Below are 23022 nucleotides of genomic sequence, written 5' to 3' on the forward strand. Positions count from 1 at the left end.
AATTCGAATTTGTATAAAAATTATATTAAAATATGAGAAATAAGTAATGTTAATGTTTTGATATTCATATTATTTTGTAATTATTCTTCTTTTATTGTTTGTTCACAATTAAATTTAATTGTCGGTTCAAATTTGGATATATATATATATATATATATATATATATATATAAATATATATAATGTGTGTGTGTATATATATACATTTATATATTAATGAAAATTAAATGTTAAATTATGATAAATAATATTTTTTCCCAACAATATAAAACTGCAAATATAATCTATCACTAACTGCTGTTAATGTACTTATTTTACCCCCACCATATTTAGTTTGGTCAGTCACGTGATAAATATGATGTGATTCGATAACAGTGTATTTATATGTTTGCGCAATACACATCAAGTTAATTTAGTTATAGATTTAGACCAGTGTCTTAAAACAAAATGAAGAAGGATAGTTTTTGTAACTATATTAAAATACAAATTTTATAATTTCTTTGCAGTCAAATAATTTTACAAAGGAATATAACAACACGACAGGTAAACAAACATATAAAATATTCGAAGTACTAATGAAATAAAATAATGATTAAAAAAATATTTTTTAAATTAATTGAAGGTTAATTAAAAAATTTGAGAATAAAAATTCAAGTAATTATGTTATGATCATTGAAAATATATGTTATATTCTATTCAATAATATAAGAAATTATCCTTTTCTTAAGTATTATTATATAATAAAAATTTTACATTTGTTTTATATAATAAATGAATTTATTATTTTTTTTATAAGATAATGATAATAATATTTAATATCTTAATTTAGCAATGACCAAATTTTATTTGAGATATTGAAACATTAACATTGTATGTTATTTGTTACAGATCTACATAGATATCAGTAAGGTAAAAAATAATAGATAACAAATCAAGTTTTGAGTAATTCCTCTTGAGCAAAGTTCATAAGCCTCTATATTAATTGTTATCAATATGGAGAAGCATGATGCATTCTTACAAGTACATTTAGAAAGACCTGTATATGAACAAGAAAGTTTAAATGAAGATTGTCATTATGAAAAACCAAAAGGGCTTTGTGTGTAAACAATAAAATTTCATTATTTTATTATTAATATATAAATATCATATGTAAAATGGTAGTTTTTTTATAGGCTTCCAAGATGCAATATGTGATTTAAAACATAGAAACTGGAGATCATGTTTTACATCTGCAATTCCCTCAATACATTGGCTGAGACATTACAATTGGAAAGAAAGTATAATGCCTGATATAATTTCTGGTTTGACTGTAGCAATCATGCATATTCCTCAAGGCATGGCTTATGCACTTTTGGGGAACGTCCCTCCTGTAGTTGGAATATATATGGCATTCTTCCCTGTCTTAGTGTATTTTTTCTTTGGCACATCTAGACATGTATCCATGGGTAAGAAAAAATGTATTTTAATTTTGAAGGTTTAATAAATTCGGAACGATCATTAAATATTTCATTAAAGACAAGATCTCTTTAGTGTTTTACACTTGATGCATACAAGCTTTGTAAAATACTACTTCTATTACAGAAATGTTACAAATATCTCCTTTTAATAAGAACTTATTAGACAAGCTAGAACAATGAATCATTATTGGCACTCATCAGGAACATTCGCTGTGGTTTGCTTGATGACTGGGAAAACAGTGGCATCTTATTCGGTATTGCACAATGATATTGCAAATCCAAATGCTACAACTACATTGCCCAATTTGCCTGGAGAATATTCCTATACACCAATGCAAGTTGCAACAGCAGTGACACTCATGGTTGGAATATTTCAGGTAATATTTTGTAGATTCATTTTATATCTTGCAACAATGAAATAATAATTACCTTTTTCAGATTATAATGTATATATTTCGTCTGGGTATTATAAGCACATTGCTTAGTGATCCATTAGTGAATAGTTTTACAACTGGTGCAGCAGTCTGTGTTTTAATATCTCAAATTAAAGACCTATTTGGTTTGAAAATACCAAGACAAAAAGGATATTTCAAGTTCATTTTTGTATGTATAAAATATCAAACATTATCTAAAAATAAACAAATTAATTAAAAATATATAAATTAAATTATAAAATATTTCAGACATTGGTAGATATTTTTAGAGGAATACAAAATACAAATTTAGCTGCTTTACTTATATCAGCAATAACAATTGCTGGTCTTGTACTTAATAATGAATTTTTAAAGGTAATTTTTAATCGTTAGAATATTTTTGTTTCAAGATCTATAAATAATAATTCTATTGTTATCTTAATATTAGCCGTGGGCAAGCAAAAAGTGCAGCATTCCAGTTCCAATCGAATTGATTGCAGTTGTGAGTGGAACTTTAATTTCAAAATATTTTTGTTTTCCTACCATGTATAATATTCAAGTTGTGGGTGATATTCCTACAGGGTATGTTTAATGTCTATTTTTTATTTGATTATTTTTCGTAAATATAATTAAGGTTTTTTAATCTTTTAAATTAATAGATTACCAGCACCAACAGTTCCAACATTTCAACTCTTACATTTAGTAGCAACAGACAGTATTGCTATTACTATGGTATCTTATACTATTACCATATCAATGGCTTTAATATTTGCACAAAAATTGAATTATAAAATTAATTCAAATCAAGAACTTCTTGCTATGGTAAAAGAAAAAATCCTTTAATATTATTTTAAAATCATATAAATTAATACACTATGTATATTTTTAAAATGTAATTTTAGGGTTTGAGTAACATAACAGGATCCTTTTTTTCATGTATGCCAGTATCAGCATCTTTAAGTAGATCTTTAATTCAGCAAACTGTTGGTGGTCGGACACAAATAGCTAGTGTTGTATCATGTATAATATTGCTTACAATCCTTTTATGGATTGGCCCATTTTTCGAACCTTTACCAAGATGCGTTCTCGCATCGATTATTGTTGTAAGTATAAATATTTTGAAAATCTACCTACAAAATCCACTTATAATGCACTTATAAAAATGCTCATATCAAATTTCGATATTATTAACAGTTTCGTAATATTTAATTCTTTTCTTTAGGTAGCTTTAAAGGGAATGTTTCAACAAGCTAACCAGCTTATAAAATTCTGGAAATTAAATAAATGTGATGCACTAATTTGGATTGCAACATTTTTGACCGTCGTAATAGTAAACATTGATATTGGTTTGCTAGCTGGAATAATAATATCACTTGCAATTATTTTATTGCAAAGTCTTAGTCCTTATATTTGTTTATTGGGATACATACCAAATACAGATTTGTATTTGGATATCAGTAGATTCAAAGCGGTATATTATTTTTTATAACTAATAATATTTTTTAAATCAAAAGATGTATCTATACTTAGTATATTTGAATCATTTTTAGGCAATAGAAATTCCAGGAATGAAAATTGTTCATTATTGTGGAACTTTAAACTTTGCAAACACTAGTCATTTCAAAACAGAATTGTATAAATTAATTGGAGTGAATCCAACAAAAATTATAGAACATAAAACTAAGTTAAGGGAAAAGGGTATTTATATGGACACTGAAGATTCAGAAGACAAACAAGAATTACGATGTGTAATAATGGATACGAGCGCATTAAGTTATATTGACTCTAGCGGTGTAATTACGCTAAATTCAGTAATGAAAGAATTGCAACAAATTGATGTACATTTTTATCTTGTGAGTTGTAGAACTCCCATTTTTGAAACTATAAAAAAATGTGACCTGTATTTACATGGAACACTTACGTTTAAGATTTTTGCAACTATACAAGATGCCAGAACATACTTAGAAAAAGAAATGTATTCGAGATAATACATGTAATTTTGCCAAGCAGTTACAAGTTATATTACGTTTATAAGCATATACATAGAATTAAATCAAATTCGAATTGGTTCTACAAAGTATACAATAATTAAATTTGAAACTACTTTTTACTTCTATTACACTTATTTCATATTTTGTACTTATGCTATTTTAAAAAATTATTTTGGACAATATTTTTAATATCGATTACATATTTAAAACAGATCAGTTTTTATATACAAAATAAGTAAATATCAAGATTTACTGAAGAATTAGTACTTATTTGTTAACAACTCTCTCTCTCTCTCTATATATATATATATATATATATACATATCTTTAATTTTGTATATGATACTACTCAAGCTTTACATAGCTATGCAAACGTGACAATAAAATTTATGTCTAGCTTTTCATAGTTAGATACTTATAAGATTAACTTGAAACATTAAATGAATTTTATCATTTTAGGAAAGTTTATTGAATTTTAATAGATTTAGTTTAAAGATAAAGTTATTAAAGCGTAACAAAATGTTATGTTTCAGTTATAATCGAAAAAAATTATTAATAGAAAGCAGATTAAAATGTATTTTTTGCTTGATGTTCCATAATTGTAATTACATATTTCGTTTATATGTACTATATATACGTATGTATATACAAATTGTATTAAATATATATGTGCTATATTTTTTCTATAGATGTATTTATGTTTATACAAAACTTGTATATAATCGTAAAGTATATAAATTATATTTGAAAGATTTTAATAAAAGAAATAAGTATTTAATGTATATCTCTTAGTGCGATTTATACTGTATAAACCAAGGTATATATACAAGGAAAAGGGCAAAATTATAGATTATTATTATTTAGTAGATCACAGATTATTTATTTACGGTGATCACTCTATATACAAAGTAACAGTTTCTAGTTACAATAGGTAACTCACTGTCACTGTCAGAGTTTTATAAATGTGCTAACCTTTTTGTAATCACAAAACAGGTAGCAAGTTACTATAATTTGTAGCACATTGCTATATCTAATTTAGGGGCAGTGATGACCTGCACTGATATCTGTATTACAGAATAAATACTTGAAATGTATGGCAAAACATTGTTCGACAATGTGTACTGTGAAGGAATAAGGTAATTTATCTATGCTCTTTTTCTTTAACTATAATTGATTCAATTGAAAATATTGTTGACGTCTGATAATTAAGCTAATCCATACTTCTTCTTGAGGGATTCTGGCATTTCTGGTGGTGGTGGGCGAGGCATTCGGAGCCATACTTTAACTGCATCATAAATGAACCATTGTGCTCCTGTTAATGTACCAATCATAACAATACGTGGGCCAAGACCTTTCCATACTCCAGTGATGCCCATCTTTTTCAGAACATCAACAGCTGATGCTCCTTTTTCTTGATTCAATTTTGATACAACCTGTGTTACAAATATATAAGTCGATTAAATTATGAAATTAGACGCAGATAGAAATAAAAATGCACGCATATAAGAAGTATACTTACAGAATCAGCAGGATGAGATACAATCGCGCAAAATACACCAGCAATATATCCCGCAGCAAAAGTAACAACCAACTGTTCATTTTTTGTACATTCTTGCCTTGGTTTAGGAACTACATACTTGTACAGGAGCTCAAGAGTACGTTCAAAGCAAGCAAACTTCATCATCGTGTATGGAATCTGACGAAGCCACAAAGGTACCAATCCTTTATAGAAACCACTAATACCTTCTTCACCATATATCTTTGGCATAGCTTCTCTTAAAGTATTTGCAAATCCTGGTGTAGTTTGAATCTTCACCTATAAACATAGGAAATATGTTTTGTGCATTATGATTCATGCTATGTTACAAATGTTTAAAGAAACTTACAATACATGATATAAGATATGACATATTCTTTTTTTAGGTGTTAAAACAGTTACATATATCGTAAATGCAAATATAATTTATACTTACTTTAGAAGCTTCAAAAGGAGCTAGACCGATATCAGCAAAAAATTCTGCAGATGCTGATGAAATTAGATACAAAGTTGTTCTATACTCATATGCCTTTTCCTCTCCAGCAAGAGCTGAATAATATACTTTAAACACTTCATAAAGTCCAAATTTGAACATTCCTTGGATGGAGTAACCAAAGAATGTTGGAGCCCATCCTTTAGCCAGACCTCGAGTTCCATCTTCAGCCATAGTTACCTGAATAATAAAATGTTCAAAATTAATCTGTTATTTATAAATAAACAAGAATAAGTATAACCGTTTGAGTCCCAGGGGTCATTGAAAGAACAGGATCGAAAAATCCTGAACAGCACGATAGCGCTCATCATATTTGTTACTTTATGAAATACATATATATTATTATATATGCGTACTATTAGTTTATAAATATTTCAAATTTTGTTCAATAAAAATTATTGAGAAGATAACAATGAAATATAAAAATCCGTCAGTCGACCGTAGCGTTCCAATGCACTAAGACTTTTCGACATAACTGGAACTCAAACGGATAATGAAATAATATCAATGAAATAATTTGCTTACTCTGAATCCATTGAAAACTGATTTGTACTTTGCAGGGTCTACTTGAATACGGCATTTTACCAAATCTAAGGGAGTAACCATAGTATGGGTGATACCACATGACAAAATACCACCCAAGCCACATAGCATAAAGTATTTATTTGATCCAAATTCACAGCTATCTAAAACACAAAGAAATCTATTATAATCCAAATATGTTATATTAATTTTTATTTAATCGACAATTTAAAAAACTATCATAGGACAACCGTTAGAAAGTGCGTGTGGAATTCGAATTTGGCAGTATTTCAGAATTGGTATGAACGATCTTGTTACCTTGATCTAATCCAATAATAAACTTTTCAAGTACAGTAGGATAATTATGTTCTCGGTCGCGGTCACCGTACTAACGTACACTATTATTTTTATTCGAATGTCAAGCAAGGCTATGAAGACGAGATTTCCACGCATAATTTTCGACAAAATGGCTGCTCCTTATGCAACTCTTCGCATTACTAATAACAATCGAATGTGAATAACTTCTTATTAAATCATTTTAAGTCAATATCTTGTATTAAACAATATTCGAGAGTCTCAAAAATGCTAGTTTCACTAAAAAGAAAAATCTATTAAAAAGAAAGACAACAGAAATATGCATATGAACCGATAACGATATAACTCACCATGCGGCCAAATCTATATTCATTATATAATTTTTATCATGACAATTAAATTAACAAATTTACCATAATTTGCAATAAAGTAATTGTTAACGCTGAGACATTAACTTAATTAACTTATTAATAAAACTACTAGAAGGCAATTAACTTAGATGTGCAAATTTATGTTAAAAATTTATCTAAATCACAAGACACTAGTAACAATTCTATAGAATACTAGGAACAATATTTTAGATTATGTAATAACGATTATTGATTTGAAATTTTTTTGAGATATTGTCAATACTTTCTTCCATTACAAAGAAGAAAAATTAATTCTCAATAAATAGGGGTCAATAATCTATAATTATCGTTAAGATAGAGTAGTTATGTATCTGTCCAAAGCCAAAAAATCTCGAATTAATGTTAATTAAATTACTCCAGCTATACATAAAAGTTATTTAGCAAATTACTAACCGCCTGATGATACAGAGGCAGCTGCAATATGACGATTTCTAACGAGCGTTTGTGTAAGTTCATTCTGGCCCTGACATTTAGCTGTCACGAAAGGAGTTCCGAATGGATTCGTTTTGGCTATGTCCAATATTGAAGGCCACATCTTGCCTACTTCACTTCACCTGCATACACCACCAATTGACGTTAATTTCTATAAAATAACTATATTAGTCTAAATTACTATCTACAAGACCTTGATAAGTAAGACTCCTGCCTCCACCGGCTTCGCCCGATAGGAAAAGAGTGGCAGACTTGGCTAACGGAATCCGTTTAGTAACATAGTCCACTAACCATCATTCTATAGATAGGAAATCAAATCTCTGTGCATGACAACGCCATCTGGTAAGCTCTATGAGAACTAAATTCTACTAAATGTATTTTTCATATTCACACAATATAGTCTGTCCAGCACATAGTGTATACGGCTGTGAACAGAAACAAAATTTGATTACTGCAGTTGTAATTTCTTAATCTTTTACAAAATTAAAATATCTGATACTTTTTAACACTTTGTAATTGATTCTATGCCATCGATATTTTGAAAATATGAGTCTGAGAAAATGAGCAAGGTAGATTAATTTATGTAATTATGTATCTATGGAGCTACCATACCATTGAAAAAAATTAGATTTAAGTAGTAGAAAAAGAAATTGTTGAAAGATTTTTAAGAGTATAAAAATATTTACCAAAAAATTTTTGAAGCAAACGCATATACTTATAATAGTACTATAGATAATAGTACTAAAGATTACAAAAAAGAATAAAAACGGAAATTCATAAAAATTAAGATAATTGTGTTTTCTAGGAAGCATATTAAACAAATATACAAAATTACTATATAACATAAACGTAATTATATATAATAAATATTACAATCGCAAAATGTAAATTTCCAAGACCCGAAGACAGTGTTTAGTGTTGAAGGATTCCTCGAAACGTCGATTCTATTTGAAATATATTCTTAATGACTGTTGTATTTTATTTATAATACTGTGAACAAAATTCATTATAATCAAATATGATTCTTACATTTATTAACGTGCAAGCTTTGAGACATGAAATAAAGAGAATTCCAACATTTTTATTTCGTAGCAAAACTAGCGAAGCGTGTGCTCTGAATGAATTAGATAATTCGATAGACTCAGACAGGGTAACCTGTTCTTATATACTTACATGTTTGATGAAAATATAACAAAGTAACAGGTATTTTAACTTATTTTTCTCTAACAGCCAATTGACATTAAAAATCCATATGAAAAAGAACGACGATTATGTATTTTATGTAAACTAAATATTAATCCAGATTATAAAAATGTACGTTTATTATCTCAATTTCAAAGTCGTCATACAGGTAGAATTTATGAAAAACATATAACTGGATTATGCGAACATAAACAGAAAAAAGTGGAACAGGAGATAAACAAAGCACAACAATGTGGTAATAATATATTTTCCTGTTTTAATGTTATTTTTAAACATATTTTATAATAATTTGTGGTATCTTATTGTGTTTAATCATTTTTTTGTTTTAGGTTTAATGGGTTTCATGACTAAGGACCCCAAATTTGTTAATGATCCAATGTTATTCGATCCTAACTTTCCATTTAAGCCTCATAAATATTAAATGTAAAGTACAAAAATTGTAGGCTTTCACATTTCTACTGATCCATTTTTATTTAAGATATGTACATATGTATTATAAAAATATAACAATAAAATAGTTACAATACAAATTATTATAGGGTATTTCTTTTTTAATATTTAATTAATAAAATGTATCATCATTAATAGAGAAATGAACTATATCAGGATTAATGTTAAATGATGACAAAATTTCAGACATTTTTACTATTTGACCACCTCCTTGCAAAATTTTTTGATAGTCTATAAGAGCACTTTGACAACATTCTGTCCACTTTTTTATAGCATCTTCTAAATTTTCTGCTTTGTTCTTTAATTATAAATAATTCATTTATATAATAGTTATTTATAATACAATTTATAACTAATATATCTTCTTACATATACCTTTTTTTTATATGACAACTCAGTTTCCAAAATTTTAATAGTTTCTTCTTTCTCCTGTATACTCTTTCTCAATAATTCTAAATCAGTTTGATATAATTTTTCTTTTGCTTCAATGTCAATCTCCTTGTTACAATTTTCTGTGTCTAAATATAATTTTTTAGGAGAAGGAGATTGTTGAAAAAGCAGTCTTTTAGCTACAGATACTTTTCTGTTTCATAACAAAATAATAAAAATTATAACTGAACATCAATTTGTTATCATCTTTTTTTATACTTACAATGGTGTTTTATATGTACTTGTTTCTGGTGCACTTATGTTATCTTTTTTATCATTATTTTGAGGGGTACTAAATGGAGACCGAAAGGGTTTATTTACACCTTTACTATTTCTCAATGGCTTAGCACTCATATTTCTGAAAATAATACACAATTATTTGATATGTATTTGCAACGGATTTTATTATATCTATATTTAATGTGATTATGATATATCCAAATAATTTGATGAAGTATTCTGTATTCAAACACTCACATCAATGTTACATAAATATATTGTCCATTATAATTATAAACAATTAAATATAATAATATTTATCAAACTATTTCAATTTAATACCGGTATATCTCATATTATTTATTTATTTCTTTATAGAAAATATGCTTTTACGAGCGGTGAAGTATCCTAAATGTACTATAGTTAATTTATATACAATATATTTTCTTGAATGGAAATACAAAAATGATATTTTTAAGTAACAGTACCTACATATCATTATTATAAATGTCTAAATATATGAAATATCTCTACAATAAATAATTAAAATTTTGAATCGTAACTTAACATAAATTTAATATAAAATACTCTTAATATTAAGTTTCCACTCTACATTTATATAGCTCATTGTTGTACTTCATTATATGTACTCTAACCTCTATGAACTAGTGACGCCGACTAAGTACAAGTATTTAGTACATAAAAAGTATAGTTATTAAATATAATTATTATATTACATTTGTTCTTAAATATTATTTGAGTAAGTTAAATTAAAATTATGGTTGTACTTATTGTACATTGTGTTGAATTTATATGATTACAATTATCTCTGTCTTTCTCATCATGTTTTTATTGTCAATAAATATTGTTAATTCTGATTTCATTATAAAAATACTTTTCCATTTACAGTGGCAATGGATATTAGGCCGAATAATACAATTTATATTAATAATTTAAATGAGAAAATAAAGAAGGATGAATTAAAGAAATCCTTATATGCAATTTTTTCTCAGTTTGGTCAGATATTAGATATTGTAGCATTAAAGACATTAAAAATGCGTGGGCAAGCATTTGTTATTTTTAAAGAAATTGCTAGTGCTACAAATGCCTTAAGATCAATGCAAGGATTTCCATTTTATGACAAACCAATGGTGAATGTTAATTATGTGTGAAAATAATTTCTTTATTAGTGAAGTATTAAAGTTGTTAATAGTTACTAATTAATTTCATTTTAGAGGATACAATATGCAAAGACTGACAGTGATATAATTGCAAAAATGAAAGGCACATATGCAGAAAGACCTAAAAAGCCAAAACGAGTCGTACCTGCAGCTGATGAAGAAGCTAAACGTGCTAAGAAACGTGCCAAAGAGCAAGCTAAACATTCACAGCAAATTGGTTATCATGCCGGCGTGCCTCAACACCCAGGTTTAGTTAATACAGCTGTACCAGAACAACCACCAAATCAAATACTGTTTCTTACAAATCTACCGGATGAAACTAGTGAAATGATGTTATCTATGCTTTTCAATCAATTTCCTGGTTTTAAAGAAGTACGTCTAGTACCGAATAGGCATGACATTGCATTTGTTGAATTTGAGAATGAAGTTCAGTCTGGGGCTGCAAAAGATGCTCTTCAGGGATTTAAAATCACACCTTCTCATGCAATGAAAATTTCATTTGCAAAGAAATAAAGTATATAACATTATTGTGTTTGTATGAACAAACATATTGTTAATGAATGGAAAACTGTGTGTGTGTTGTAATACATCTTATTTAGACATTTATGAAAATACATGCAAGTGTAATTAAAGATTTTTCGGACAAGGATTTATAAATGTGAGTTAACATGCTATGTAGATTCAAGAATCATCTGTGTACAAAATTTTGTGTAATGTATACATATGAATCAAATTTTACACTGTAAATAGCAATTGAAAAGATATATTACATTTTTTCAGCAATATTTTGGTTATATAGAAAACTATTTTTCACTTAATGTTATAATGATTTGGAAGAGAAGTTGTAAGACCTTTTAATATAAATTAATTTCAATTATAGCAGTTTACATATATATAATTCCTATTATTCTTAATTTTCATTTTATGTATTGAGTATCAGTATATTTCAATTAACTTTCTTCTTATATATTATACTAAAATAAAGTAAAGATAGTAGAATATCTTAATTACTAGTTAGTATAGTTGAAATTTAAATTATATGAGAATACAAAAATTAAATATTTTTTGAAGAAATTACTTTATTCGCTAAATTAATTTAATATAAACTAAAATTATAGAATTAATATAATGTTCCCGTTAATAACATATAATTATATTCCCGCCAAATAACCAATCTTATAACTTTCTTAAATACTGTATCACTCTTATTTCATTGCTCGTTGTTTATCACAGTAATACAATTTTTACAATATAGTAGTAATATATATGTAGAATAATAAAGAATAAAAATAATTAAAGTCCTAGGAAATATATAATTTTAAGTAATGTCATAACATTTTGGCGGGAATCAGTTGGCGTGATATATAAAGAGTGGGGGTACGTTTCTTAGGACCGCGAACGAATCGGAGTACAGTCCATCATCTCGATCAGGTCAGTCGCGTCTCGCTATTCGCGCAGTGTATTGTGAGTTGATGCGTTACGGCCCGTTTACGGAGCTTTTAGCTTTGTGTAACGACGCGCGCGCGTTGGTATTAAAAGGACGCTAAGAAGTGAAAATATTTGAGCAGCTTGCATTCATACTTCATACATAAGATAATTAAACATTTTCATATAGATCATACATAGGAAAAGACCATAACCCGGTTTTCTTACAGTACGACGCGCGCGCCGACTGAACGATTGCCTTTGTCTTCATATACACGAGATATTTCAGGTGAGTGCTTGTCAATGACTTTTTCTCCGGTAAATATTACATCCATTCAGACTGTATACGCATTCGTTCTTATGGAAGATTAAAAATCTTGTAAATGATTTCATTAACGATATTTTCGTCAATATTTCGCGGGGAATCGATTACTACTTACAGAGATATTTATTCATTTTCTTATAAAGAAATCGGTGTGGTGGACGCTACCACGACTCTGGTGTTGCCATGATTTGTCGATCATGGCGTCCCTAAAAGCCAAGTGATGCTATCATATGTGCATTTAATAGCGACTATTCGTACAATAATCATTATTTACTTACAAATAAACGAGAAAAATTGTTACCTTTCTGTATAATTACATATTTCCATAAAAGAATATATGGAAAAGGATACAATATATAGGACACATAATATTTTTGAAAATGGCGGGCGCGGACGTTTCAGAAAGTACTCCTTTATTGTTGTAAATGATTATTTTCTTCTACAAATTGATAATAATATTTATTATAATTTTATTGTTTTGTAATAAAACAATAATATTTTATTTATATATTTACACTTACTAAGATTTTAGGTTATATAATTAATTCTGCATAATTATTTTATTCGGTCGCAATTAACCGGTTAGCAAACCGCTAGTAATGTTCGATATGAATGTACATTAGGCGCGTAATTTGTTGAACTTTAGTACACCAAAACTCAATTAGTATTGATAATTTTTGTTTTATCAATTCATAAAGGAATATATGTATATGTTGATATAGTTATTAAATTGTTATTAAAAATTCGAATTAAGTAAGTTTTATGAGAAAGTTTGAAAATCGATAGCTTGGCAAAACTTTTCATATTTTCCTATGAGAATGTTTATATTTTCTATACTATTACAAAATGTTATAGCATTATTAAACGTTTTAACAAATTTCTACGTGGTTTTTTAAAGAAATATATATATTTAATTAATCTAAAATATGAATATCTTTTTTATTGTAGATTTACTTTCATTGAACAAATTTTTTTTAAATCTTAAATTTAAAATAAATGTTAATAATTACAAAATTCTAACATAACTAAAATTTTTAAATTTTATATTGTAAGAAAAAGTTTTTGGTTATACAGTGATATATAAAGGATTAAAAATGTCAGACGACAATTCGCCTGTTGTTGAAGAACAAAAGAAAAAACGTGGTAGGCCAGCGAAAACAGATAAAAATACTGTTAAAGAACCCAAAAAGAGAGGCAGACCTTCTACAGATAAAAATAATGCAGTACGAACTGCAAAGTCTGATAATGAAGATGATGCATCACCTGTGCCTGTCAAAAAAGGTAGAGGGCGACCAAAAGGATCTCATAAAAAGAAGGTATGTGTCATTTTTTAAACAGCTGCACCAGAAAGAAATGTTTCTTTTCTTTAAGTAAATTACTTATTATACAAAAAATTAATTACAGCAAGGTACAACTAAAGGAACTCCTTCAGGACGAGGCCGTGGTAGACCTAAAAAGAAAGAAGAAAAACCAGAAAGTACTGGAGAAGAAGAAGATGAACAAGAGGAAGAAGAAGAGGAGGAGGAGGATAATTGAATGTAAAAAAATAAATTCAATGTATGAGAATTATTCTTTGAAAGTTTTTAAAAAACTGATAACAAATTTAAAACTTTTAAGTTTGCTTTTTATATGATAATCTGCAAATTGAAATAGTAAAGTGGTAACATTTTGCTTTTAAAAAAAGAAGAGGGAGAACAGAAACTGCTCAAGTTCCAAGGAAGTTGTATGAAAATATGATTTTTAATAACTACAAAAAAAGAAATTGCACAGATACGTGGGTTGAAAATATGTAAAGCACTTTGTAGTATCTACTTTATGCATTTTTATTATAATTATTATTAATATAATGATAATTATTAGTATTACTTTTATTATTATTACTATCATAATCATTATGTTTTAAGTATCAAAATGAAAGATACAAGTATTTTAATGAAAGAAATTTTAAACTTAAAATATTCAGATCTCATAAACTAACTTGGAATTAAGATAATGAAGACTTTATCTAATTTTAAGATATGTGGTGCACAATTACATCATATTTGTTACCTCCTTTGCTCCTGTGTATGTATATTTTAATTCTTGAAGTCAAAGACTTCATATAAATTTAATACTGTAAGAAATACTTTTTGTGTGTACTATGTACAAGAAATATCTTTTTTTAATTACATTTGAACAAGTGAACATTAATGACATTTTTGAAACAAACATATGTGTGAATGTCAAATTTGTATTAAAGTAAATAAACTTATAAAATGACTCTTATTAATCGCTACATTATACACATACCTTTCATTAACAATATTAACAATATACTTTATATTCTAGTTAAAATTATTGTACTGTTAAAATTTTGTTACTATATTACAATGTTAACAATACATCTTCATGCATTCTCAATTGGTCATCTTAAAAATTATGTTTGAAACTATTTAATTTTTAATCTTTTAATACTATGTAATAAATACTTAGAGAAAAGAAATTTAACAACATCAGATAATATCTATTCATAACTACTTAGGAAGAAATTTTTGGTAATATTTGGAAGTATACTTGTAACTTTTTGTTGAACATTAAGTACCTAATTTTTTTATTCTCTAATACTAGAATTTTCTAATATTAAATATAAATAGAACAAAATTCGTATCTTCGAAGGAAAGGATATGAAAAAATATACATAAGTGAAATTCAAGTACATAGCAAAAATTGTACTTTTATGAAAAACTGTTATAAACAGTATACAATAAATATTAATGATAAAATGAAGTCTTAGCCATTTTGGTCTCATTAATTCTCTATTATGGAATTTTTAAATTAAGCATTATTCATTTTATGAATATTATCTTATTGAAACAAACAAAATAAATTCTATTATATTTTCACGTAATTTTTGTGATAGGATAAACTCTCTAATATTTAATTATATTCTGGAATACCTCTTCTCATATATAAAATTTATGAATTTAAGTTTTATCCTTTGAATTGAAAGTTATATACAAACTATTTAAATGTTAAATAAATATATAAATCTACTAAATAGTGTGATTTTTTAAATCTAAGACAGTTGTAGATAATACAAAGGTTTTAAAAGACTACTATAAATATTTCGTCAATGATTTCCAAAGAGTTCTGCATTTTCTTCTGTATCCATAGATTGATATCCTTGCTGTAAAATAAAGTATTCTATATTAACAATATATATTTATCAATTTGAATATATAGATTTTTATACATACACGTCTTTGATGATTATTGTAACATTCTTCTAATAATTCAGTTTCCCAGTCATCTTCCTCTTCTTCACCAGGATCAAAATTATACATTGGCATAAGTCTATGTCTTAAACGTTCCAATTTTCTTTTCCTTGAGATAATTATCACCTTTAAAAGTATTATACATTGTTAAAACATCTATATTTTGTCAAATATTATGCAATCATCTAACTTTGTTTTTAATAGTAAAAGAAGTTACTTTTAATAGGAAAAGCTACAAACTAATAAAATTTTAAGTATAAATTACAACATTAACTGACCAACAAACTTAAACTATACTACAAAAAGGTAATAATACCTAATGTAGAAACATTTATCCAAGTATTATAATTTGCTGAATATTTTATACTTTTTTTTTTGTTTCTGCAAATGAAAGTTAAAAGATTAAGAGTTAAATACAAAAGTGATATCGCTACCCATACCACAGCTGATAATACAATAACAAAGACCACTACACCAAGTGGTACAAAAATGTATTCTATTCCATCAGGTGGGCCAAATTCGTCAAAAATTTCTGTTGTTGTAGATACATATGTATTGGTACTTGAAGCTTCAAATGAAATTAGTGTATTATTAGGCAATGATGTTATAGGTTTAGAAACATTCCACGATCCATTTTCTTCTGTAGAATTCATATATGCTTCAGATATTTCACTGGATGTATTAATCGCCATGGTGGTAGTGTAATTTTTAATGCTGTCAAGTAGTATTCCAGATGTTATAGAATTTGTAACACTTGTTGAGTTCATCTCATTCATTGCTGTTAATTATAAAATTGTATTCAACCTTTTGTGAGATATAACTCTAAATATATTGGAAAAGAACTCATTAATATCTACATTATTTTATCCTACAGAAATTGAAATTTTTCAAAGCATACACTTTCTATTGTCACTTGTTTTACTTTGTTGTATCAAATATAGTGAACATAATGTACAAGAAGCATAACAGTAAATATTGTTTGTTATTAACGTATCAATACATATATATGTGTGTATGTGTATATATATATATATATATAACATCGATATATCAATATATCATTATATGAGACACTATAATTCTATGTGCTTTGAATAGACATAGTAGACAAGTATATCACTTTTTATTTCACGATATCCGCGATTATAAAATATAAACCGTTTGAAATGAAAATCACTTTCATCGGTTTAACTTCGTAAACGAGTGAAGAATTATTCATTTTGATCAATTTTCGTGTTATACTCTCGGTAAAATGCAATAAGAATTTTGTTCCATCAATGATGTTGTCGACTTAATTTTTGTGCACTTTTTTCGAAAAATTTTTTTTTCTCTTCAACAATTCGTTGATCACTCGTGACAAAAATGTTAAAATATGTTTAAAATACAATTATGTGTTTTCATCTTTCTTATGACTGATTTGCCGAAATAAATATTCTTTCCCCGATTCATTGATTCTACAAATAGACCATAGTTCTGTTCGGGACATGATATTCATCCTTTACACAAAAGCAAATGTTTCTGTAATTGCGTTTTCTCTTTTAGTTTTAGCATTTCATTTCAATATCGCAAATCGCAATGCAGTTTTCTTTCATAGATACACTATATGTATGTTGTATAACTTGTATATGAAAGCGTATGTGCCAAACTATAACGAAATGAACCATACTATCTATCGATGTCTTATCGAGATATTTTTTCATATCGATTTTACTATCTTTCGTAATATCGAGATGTATGAAATAGTTGAGTAATTTTAATTTTTTATTTAAATTGCATATTTATACGTAGAAATACATAAATTTCGAGTGATTTGTTAAAATTATAAATGTCATATATATCATTAATAATTTGTATATTTATTTACACAATTCAGATTATTTATTTACTTTATAAACGCATAGTTACAATAAGCAATAGCAATTTTTATTTTATAATTAAACATTTCTTTATTTAGTATTTTTAAATTAAAAATAAATTAATAATTATATATGTACAAATTCTTAGTAAATACGGTTTTATATAAGATGAACAATTATTTTTATTATAAAATTTTTAATATTTTTTTACATGTTTACAAATACTTTATATAAACATTATTTTATACATCAAAAACATAGAAGATCGTCAGAATTATTTCCAATTTTAATTTAGAAAAATGATAGAAATTACAGATCTAACAATTCTTATTACAGCATAAATAAATAAATGAATTAACCACAATCTTTTTCTGTTCATTGTAACTATTTAATCTAATAGTAAAATTAAATTACATATACAAATATGCTGAAACATAAATTCAACTAGCAGCTTATTATTTTTAATGACAAGATTTAGATTTTTTTATATGTTACATAATTAATGAAACAAAGCTGTTTCATTAATTTCTGTTTAATATAAATTAATTGATTTTATAAACCTTATATTTTTTCATCTGAATATCTCGATTGTCACTTATTACAGTGGATAAAGATATTTCTAATACAATTTAAATAGTTCACAAATGATACTACAACATTTATTTAGAAAAATATATTTTTGGGAAATTACATAAAGTAGGATAATTGTCTTTTTACATGTGAAATTCATAACTTCCTCCTTTATTAATTTACCAATAGTAAGAATTATTTATGTAAAAAGTTCAACAATATCTCTTTATATTAGTACTAGATCCTACAATAATAACAAAAGTATTCAACACTTTTTATGCTAAAGAACAACAGATCTGCAATGAAATGTATATTTTACATAAACGTAGATTTACATAGAAAAGATAGATAAAAAGTTATGAATTGAAAAGTTTAGCAAGAAAACGGGACAATAAAAGTTATTTTACTAATATTAAAAAGTGGAAACCCTTCTTGTGATCAATATAGGGAATAGAAAGTTAAAACACAAATTATGATACATAATAAATTTTGAAGATATAAACACTGAAAGAAATTAATGTTTTACTTTCTATGTCCATATGTGACGCAAAAAAAGTTGAATTTATATAATTTACACACAATCGTTACAATAAATAGTTTTCATTGCTTTAACAGTGTTCAAAATATATTATAACTTTTATAGTGCTTATACTATAAAATCATTTGTATTTGCAATTAGTTCCTAAATCTTAATTATATTAAGTTTTGTTCGTTGCCATATATCTGTACTCTGTTTTGTTCTCGTACAATTTTTTTCAACTTGTTTTCAATAAGTAAAAGAACTGCACGAAACAAGAGATCAGTCGTTATCAGTTAATAAAATGATATTTATAACTTTACATTCATTTTGTATATAGTGAAATCATTGCACAAGGAAATTGCATTATTTAAATAAATTATTCACATAAAGGAAAAAACAACAAGTGTAAATAATTATTATTTGTTATTTTGTACTGCCGAAATTTTTGGTAAATATGACAAACGTTTTAAACGTTGAACTCAATACAAAGTTAACTATATTTTCCTTAAATTCAGAATTACGAAAGTGCAAAAAGTTTCATTTAATTAAATGTTATAAATTCACTAGTAATAATCTTCATTATCACGTATTGTACTTCATTATTTAAATCTTTGTAAATTTTCTTGAAAATTTTTTTTTAATTATGATGAACTAGAAGGAAAATCTTGTGTTATTCATTTTCATGATATTGTTTCCTGCAGTTCTTTTGTAGTACAGATCTACCAACATACAAAGATTTAGGAATCTTTTTAAGTCTCGATAAAGGTACATAATGTGAAATCCAACAACACGATATTATATGCTCATTGCATAATTAAAAAGCCATCACCTGTGATGGATTTGTACAATCTCCTATTGTCATTCTATACATAGCCATCTCTGTTATTCCGTGGTAATGAACAAAAGCTGCTGCAATTACTAACACGTGGAAGATTTGATGACTCTGAAACTGGATAGTATGGTAATTTAGAAATTCATGAAATTGATGACTAGCAAGTACACTTAAAAATACAAAAATAAATATTTACCCAAATATCGAACTTGCCAGGGAAAAATCGTTCAGGTACTCTTAATGCATAAAACATTGCACCTAATATATACAAACATCCCATTAATATTAACCATCCAAGAGATGCCTGACTAATCGCCTTAAACCAACCCTCTGCAATAGCATAATGTACTGCTGGTATTACCTAAAGAGAAAAATGTAATATCTTAATTATGGTGTATTATTTAATACAATTTATCATTTGTTATCAATTGTCATCAATTGTTTGTCACAGGAATGTAATATAGCACACAATACTCACTCCACTAAGACCAAATCCCATAAAAACGCCTGCCCTTAATGGCCTGTAACTTGGTTCACCAAATCGTTCCCATAATGATACGACGATACTCGTTACACCAAGTATTACAACTACTGATAAATAAATAAGCTTAGGTTGGTAATCACAGTAAAAACCATAGTAAAGCCATGGTACAAAACTACCCATAATTAACATAGCTATTCCACAGTAATCTAATTTTGAAAACAACTTTCCAACACATTCACTGTGGCAGTGTACAGTATGAAAGGCAAATGACATTCCTAGACATATAATAGCACCAGCAAAGAAGGTACCAAATACTAATTTTTCTTCCAATTGTATTTCTATAGGAGGTTGTGTTATAAAGAAGATAGCTATGCCAATAAATGCCACACATCCTATAGAAAGAATGAAACATATTAATCTCCTAGAAAAGTCATTGAAGAAGCAAATTTAAATATCTTCCAGGATAAATATGAAATTTTACCAAGTAAATGAGTCCAAATATTTCCTGTCTCTGTATGAATTCGAAATATACTTTTAAAACAAGCATAAAAAGATGGTAAAGGTGGTCTGTGACCAGCATGTAAGAAATCATTATCTTGCAACCACTTTGGAAGATTTCTAAAATGACATTGCTTCCAGGATGCTTCCCAAACCTTTAAAAAGTAGACAGTTAATATTGTAAATACAAAGTTATTTACTAATCATAACATAAAGATATACTCATATAACTTCTAGATACCTTACGAACAAATTCTTCTGCTTGCTCTGCAGCATTATGTGCTAATGCACCAAGATCAATTTCATCACTTAACACACCAGCTTTTAACACTTCTGTCATCTGTAAAAGGTAGCACTAAAATCTATAATCTGATTCCTTTTTTGAATAATGCATGATATGGGATAACCTATTAACAAGTACTGCTAATAATTAGAATTACGATTATATACCTCACAGTCCAGAAGATGATCATCTTCAGGAGTTGAAGGTAATGGACAACCAACTCCATCTTCTTCTTCTGCTAAACAGCTTGCATCATCATCTTCCAATAGCTCTTTAACTTCATGTAAGCCTGGTATTTCACTGTTTAATAACACGCGTTCACTCCATGGGATTCTATGCCGAATCTCTGATTCTGGTATGGCACTATCATCACTCCTTTTGTCTTCCACAATAACATCCTCATATTGTGACATGTTGTGGAATTTTAATTACTAGTTTCTAAAACATATAAGTGATCACAAAAATAAATGTTATGATTTAAATATTAATGTCAAATTTACATGTTTAGAATAATATAAAATCGAAAAATGATATTGCGTATTAATAAACGTTAATACACAATATTAAATAAAAAGCGATTTACCCTGTAATTACATGTATTAAGAAATTATAAATTTCCCGATTATAAATATATTTATTTCGAAATTATTTTAATTTAATTATAGGACTCGATTAAAAAATAAAACATAATGTAATAATTAAGTTCTTAAATTAATGGGTTCATGAGAATAGAAATCAATTAATTTATTCAGCTTCGCACTATTAACTGACTATATAGTTCGATTTTTAAAAAAGCTAATAAGTAATTGCCAAGGTCATGACTTCTTATCAGAGTGAATTACATAAATGTACACGTATGATGATTATTGCGAAATGGCAATAAATAATAATTTAGTTAATATATAAAAGTTAAATGACACCTATGTATACATATTTCCAAATAGAAATTAGGAATTATATCGAAATATCATAATCATTGTGCGTATGATCGTTATATAATAAAAACCACTTATATTCAATACATATTTGAAAACTGTAATTTTATAATAAACGAGAAACCACAACAGAAGAAATAAATTTCACAAGTACATAGTACAAAGTTCAATTAACAGATTGAATAGAAGACATTGCATTTGATATGCCAACATACCCGTTATATGACAATTCTTCAAAACTGTTACATCGACGCCATAGATATTTAAAGTTTTCCAATAGTAAATAAACTGAAATAATTCAAAACATATTTCATGAGAGATATAGATGATTTTTACGCAAGTACTAATTTTGGTTGTTCATCGTTACGACAATAGACGGAAATACCCGAATACTACATAGATACCACGTGTCAACATTTACATATGTATAATTGTCAGTAGTCAGTAGCGATATCCACTTTGCGACTATAATTTACTATCTATTAAACATGTGCGTAAATTGTACAACTACATTATATGTTAAAAAATTTATCAAGGCGAAATAGATATTAATATATTTACATTCATTTTCAATTAAATGAAATTTAATTAGATTATTTATTTTTAAAATATATTACTTTAATATGAAGATCTGTTTTTAGTATAAAATTAATTGAAGAACTTAACAAGATAATGAAATTTCTTATTTAAGTAAACTTATGTATCCTTAATTAAAAAATACAATGAACTATGTCAGATAGATACACAAAAGAATTACATATGACGCATATGAATTTGTCACTTGTTTTTATCTGTGATAATTATCCATAAGAATAATTAAAATAATAAATATATATCTACTTACTATAAAAGTATGTTTTTAAAAAATATGTTAGCATCTTTATTTAAGATGAAGGTGTATTTATGAAAATAGGAAATAAACATAAATATAATTATTAACTAAACTAAAAATATATACTGGATATATACTAGAATAGTGTAAATACTGA

General features: G+C 26.7%; 8 protein-coding genes across 21 annotated transcripts; 4 read left to right on the plus strand and 4 right to left on the minus strand.

Annotated features, from left to right (window-relative positions):
- Positions 1–356: 356 nt before the first annotated feature.
- On the plus strand, positions 357–4950 carry LOC100645271 (prestin). Of its 4 annotated transcripts, none has more exons than XM_020867799.2 (11): positions 357–542; positions 888–1095; positions 1172–1444; positions 1658–1833; positions 1895–2059; positions 2140–2244; positions 2318–2451; positions 2529–2691; positions 2772–2972; positions 3092–3340; positions 3420–4950. In XM_020867799.2, exons 2-11 carry the CDS (start codon positions 993–995, stop codon positions 3855–3857), a joined length of 2007 nt encoding a protein of 668 aa, XP_020723458.1. In that variant the 5' UTR covers positions 357–542; positions 888–992; the 3' UTR covers positions 3858–4950. The 4 variants fall into 4 exon arrangements, with proteins under 4 accessions (XP_020723458.1, XP_048268410.1, XP_048268409.1 ...); XM_048412453.1 differs by having other exon boundaries at positions 888–908; XM_048412452.1 differs by lacking the exon at positions 357–542 and having other exon boundaries at positions 958–1099.
- Positions 4717–7922, minus strand: LOC100651023 (phosphate carrier protein, mitochondrial). Of its 2 annotated transcripts, XM_012317440.3 has the most exons (6): positions 7763–7922; positions 7531–7691; positions 6416–6576; positions 5834–6070; positions 5380–5676; positions 4717–5293 (listed from the first exon to the last, which is right to left on the minus strand). In XM_012317440.3, exons 2-6 carry the CDS (start codon positions 7670–7672, stop codon positions 5066–5068), a joined length of 1065 nt encoding a protein of 354 aa, XP_012172830.1. In that variant the 5' UTR covers positions 7673–7691; positions 7763–7922; the 3' UTR covers positions 4717–5065. The 2 variants fall into 2 exon arrangements, with proteins under 2 accessions (XP_012172830.1, XP_020722381.1); XM_020866722.2 differs by lacking the exons at positions 7531–7691; positions 7763–7922 and adding an exon at positions 6731–6920.
- A 560-nt stretch (positions 7923–8482) lies between these two features.
- LOC100651737 (28S ribosomal protein S18c, mitochondrial) lies at positions 8483–9305 on the plus strand. Its single transcript, XM_003401501.4, has 3 exons — positions 8483–8719; positions 8800–9007; positions 9102–9305. The coding sequence occupies exons 1-3, from the start codon at positions 8588–8590 to the stop codon at positions 9191–9193; spliced, it is 432 nt and encodes a 143-aa protein (XP_003401549.1). The 5' UTR covers positions 8483–8587; the 3' UTR covers positions 9194–9305.
- LOC100651505 (swi5-dependent recombination DNA repair protein 1 homolog) lies at positions 9218–12984 on the minus strand. Of its 4 annotated transcripts, none has more exons than XM_012317433.3 (4): positions 12917–12984; positions 9875–10009; positions 9598–9805; positions 9218–9520 (listed from the first exon to the last, which is right to left on the minus strand). In XM_012317433.3, exons 2-4 carry the CDS (start codon positions 10003–10005, stop codon positions 9335–9337), a joined length of 525 nt encoding a protein of 174 aa, XP_012172823.1. In that variant the 5' UTR covers positions 10006–10009; positions 12917–12984; the 3' UTR covers positions 9218–9334. The 4 variants fall into 4 exon arrangements, with proteins under 4 accessions (XP_012172823.1, XP_048268415.1, XP_048268414.1 ...); XM_048412458.1 differs by lacking the exon at positions 12917–12984 and adding an exon at positions 10363–10384; XM_048412457.1 differs by lacking the exon at positions 12917–12984 and adding an exon at positions 10359–10384.
- On the plus strand, positions 10452–11930 carry LOC100651267 (U1 small nuclear ribonucleoprotein A). The gene is made up of 3 exons (XM_003401497.3): positions 10452–10630; positions 10780–11021; positions 11106–11930. Coding segments are annotated over exons 1-3 (702 nt in total). The 5' UTR covers positions 10452–10629; the 3' UTR covers positions 11565–11930.
- LOC100651621 (high mobility group protein I) lies at positions 12460–15066 on the plus strand. 2 transcript variants are annotated; one of them, XM_003401500.3, is made up of 3 exons: positions 12460–12765; positions 13876–14117; positions 14206–15066. In XM_003401500.3, the coding sequence occupies exons 2-3, from the start codon at positions 13896–13898 to the stop codon at positions 14335–14337; spliced, it is 354 nt and encodes a 117-aa protein (XP_003401548.1). In that variant the 5' UTR covers positions 12460–12765; positions 13876–13895; the 3' UTR covers positions 14338–15066. The 2 variants fall into 2 exon arrangements, with proteins under 2 accessions (XP_003401548.1, XP_048268417.1); XM_048412460.1 differs by lacking the exon at positions 12460–12765 and adding an exon at positions 13378–13554.
- A 422-nt stretch (positions 15067–15488) lies between these two features.
- LOC100651388 (uncharacterized protein C3orf18) lies at positions 15489–17731 on the minus strand. 3 transcript variants are annotated; one of them, XM_012317430.3, is made up of 3 exons: positions 16496–17728; positions 16038–16181; positions 15489–15967 (listed from the first exon to the last, which is right to left on the minus strand). In XM_012317430.3, the coding sequence occupies exons 1-3, from the start codon at positions 16829–16831 to the stop codon at positions 15911–15913; spliced, it is 537 nt and encodes a 178-aa protein (XP_012172820.1). In that variant the 5' UTR covers positions 16832–17728; the 3' UTR covers positions 15489–15910. The 3 variants fall into 3 exon arrangements, with proteins under 3 accessions (XP_012172820.1, XP_003401546.1, XP_048268413.1); XM_003401498.4 differs by having other exon boundaries at positions 16490–17727; XM_048412456.1 differs by having other exon boundaries at positions 15946–16181; positions 16372–17731.
- Positions 17732–18545: 814 nt separating this feature from the next.
- LOC100650905 (adiponectin receptor protein) lies at positions 18546–22900 on the minus strand. Of its 4 annotated transcripts, none has more exons than XM_012317427.3 (7): positions 22878–22900; positions 21266–21536; positions 21057–21155; positions 20799–20970; positions 20312–20709; positions 20030–20194; positions 18546–19950 (listed from the first exon to the last, which is right to left on the minus strand). In XM_012317427.3, exons 2-7 carry the CDS (start codon positions 21509–21511, stop codon positions 19816–19818), a joined length of 1215 nt encoding a protein of 404 aa, XP_012172817.1. In that variant the 5' UTR covers positions 21512–21536; positions 22878–22900; the 3' UTR covers positions 18546–19815. The 4 variants fall into 4 exon arrangements, with proteins under 4 accessions (XP_012172817.1, XP_012172814.1, XP_012172816.1 ...); XM_012317424.3 differs by lacking the exon at positions 22878–22900 and adding an exon at positions 22249–22462; XM_012317426.3 differs by lacking the exon at positions 22878–22900 and adding an exon at positions 22019–22137.
- Between the last annotated feature and the right edge of the window lie 122 nt (positions 22901–23022).

This window comes from Bombus terrestris, chromosome 15 (genome assembly GCF_910591885.1).
Source record: "Bombus terrestris chromosome 15, iyBomTerr1.2, whole genome shotgun sequence".
Classification (NCBI taxonomy): Eukaryota; Metazoa; Arthropoda; class Insecta; order Hymenoptera; family Apidae; genus Bombus; species Bombus terrestris.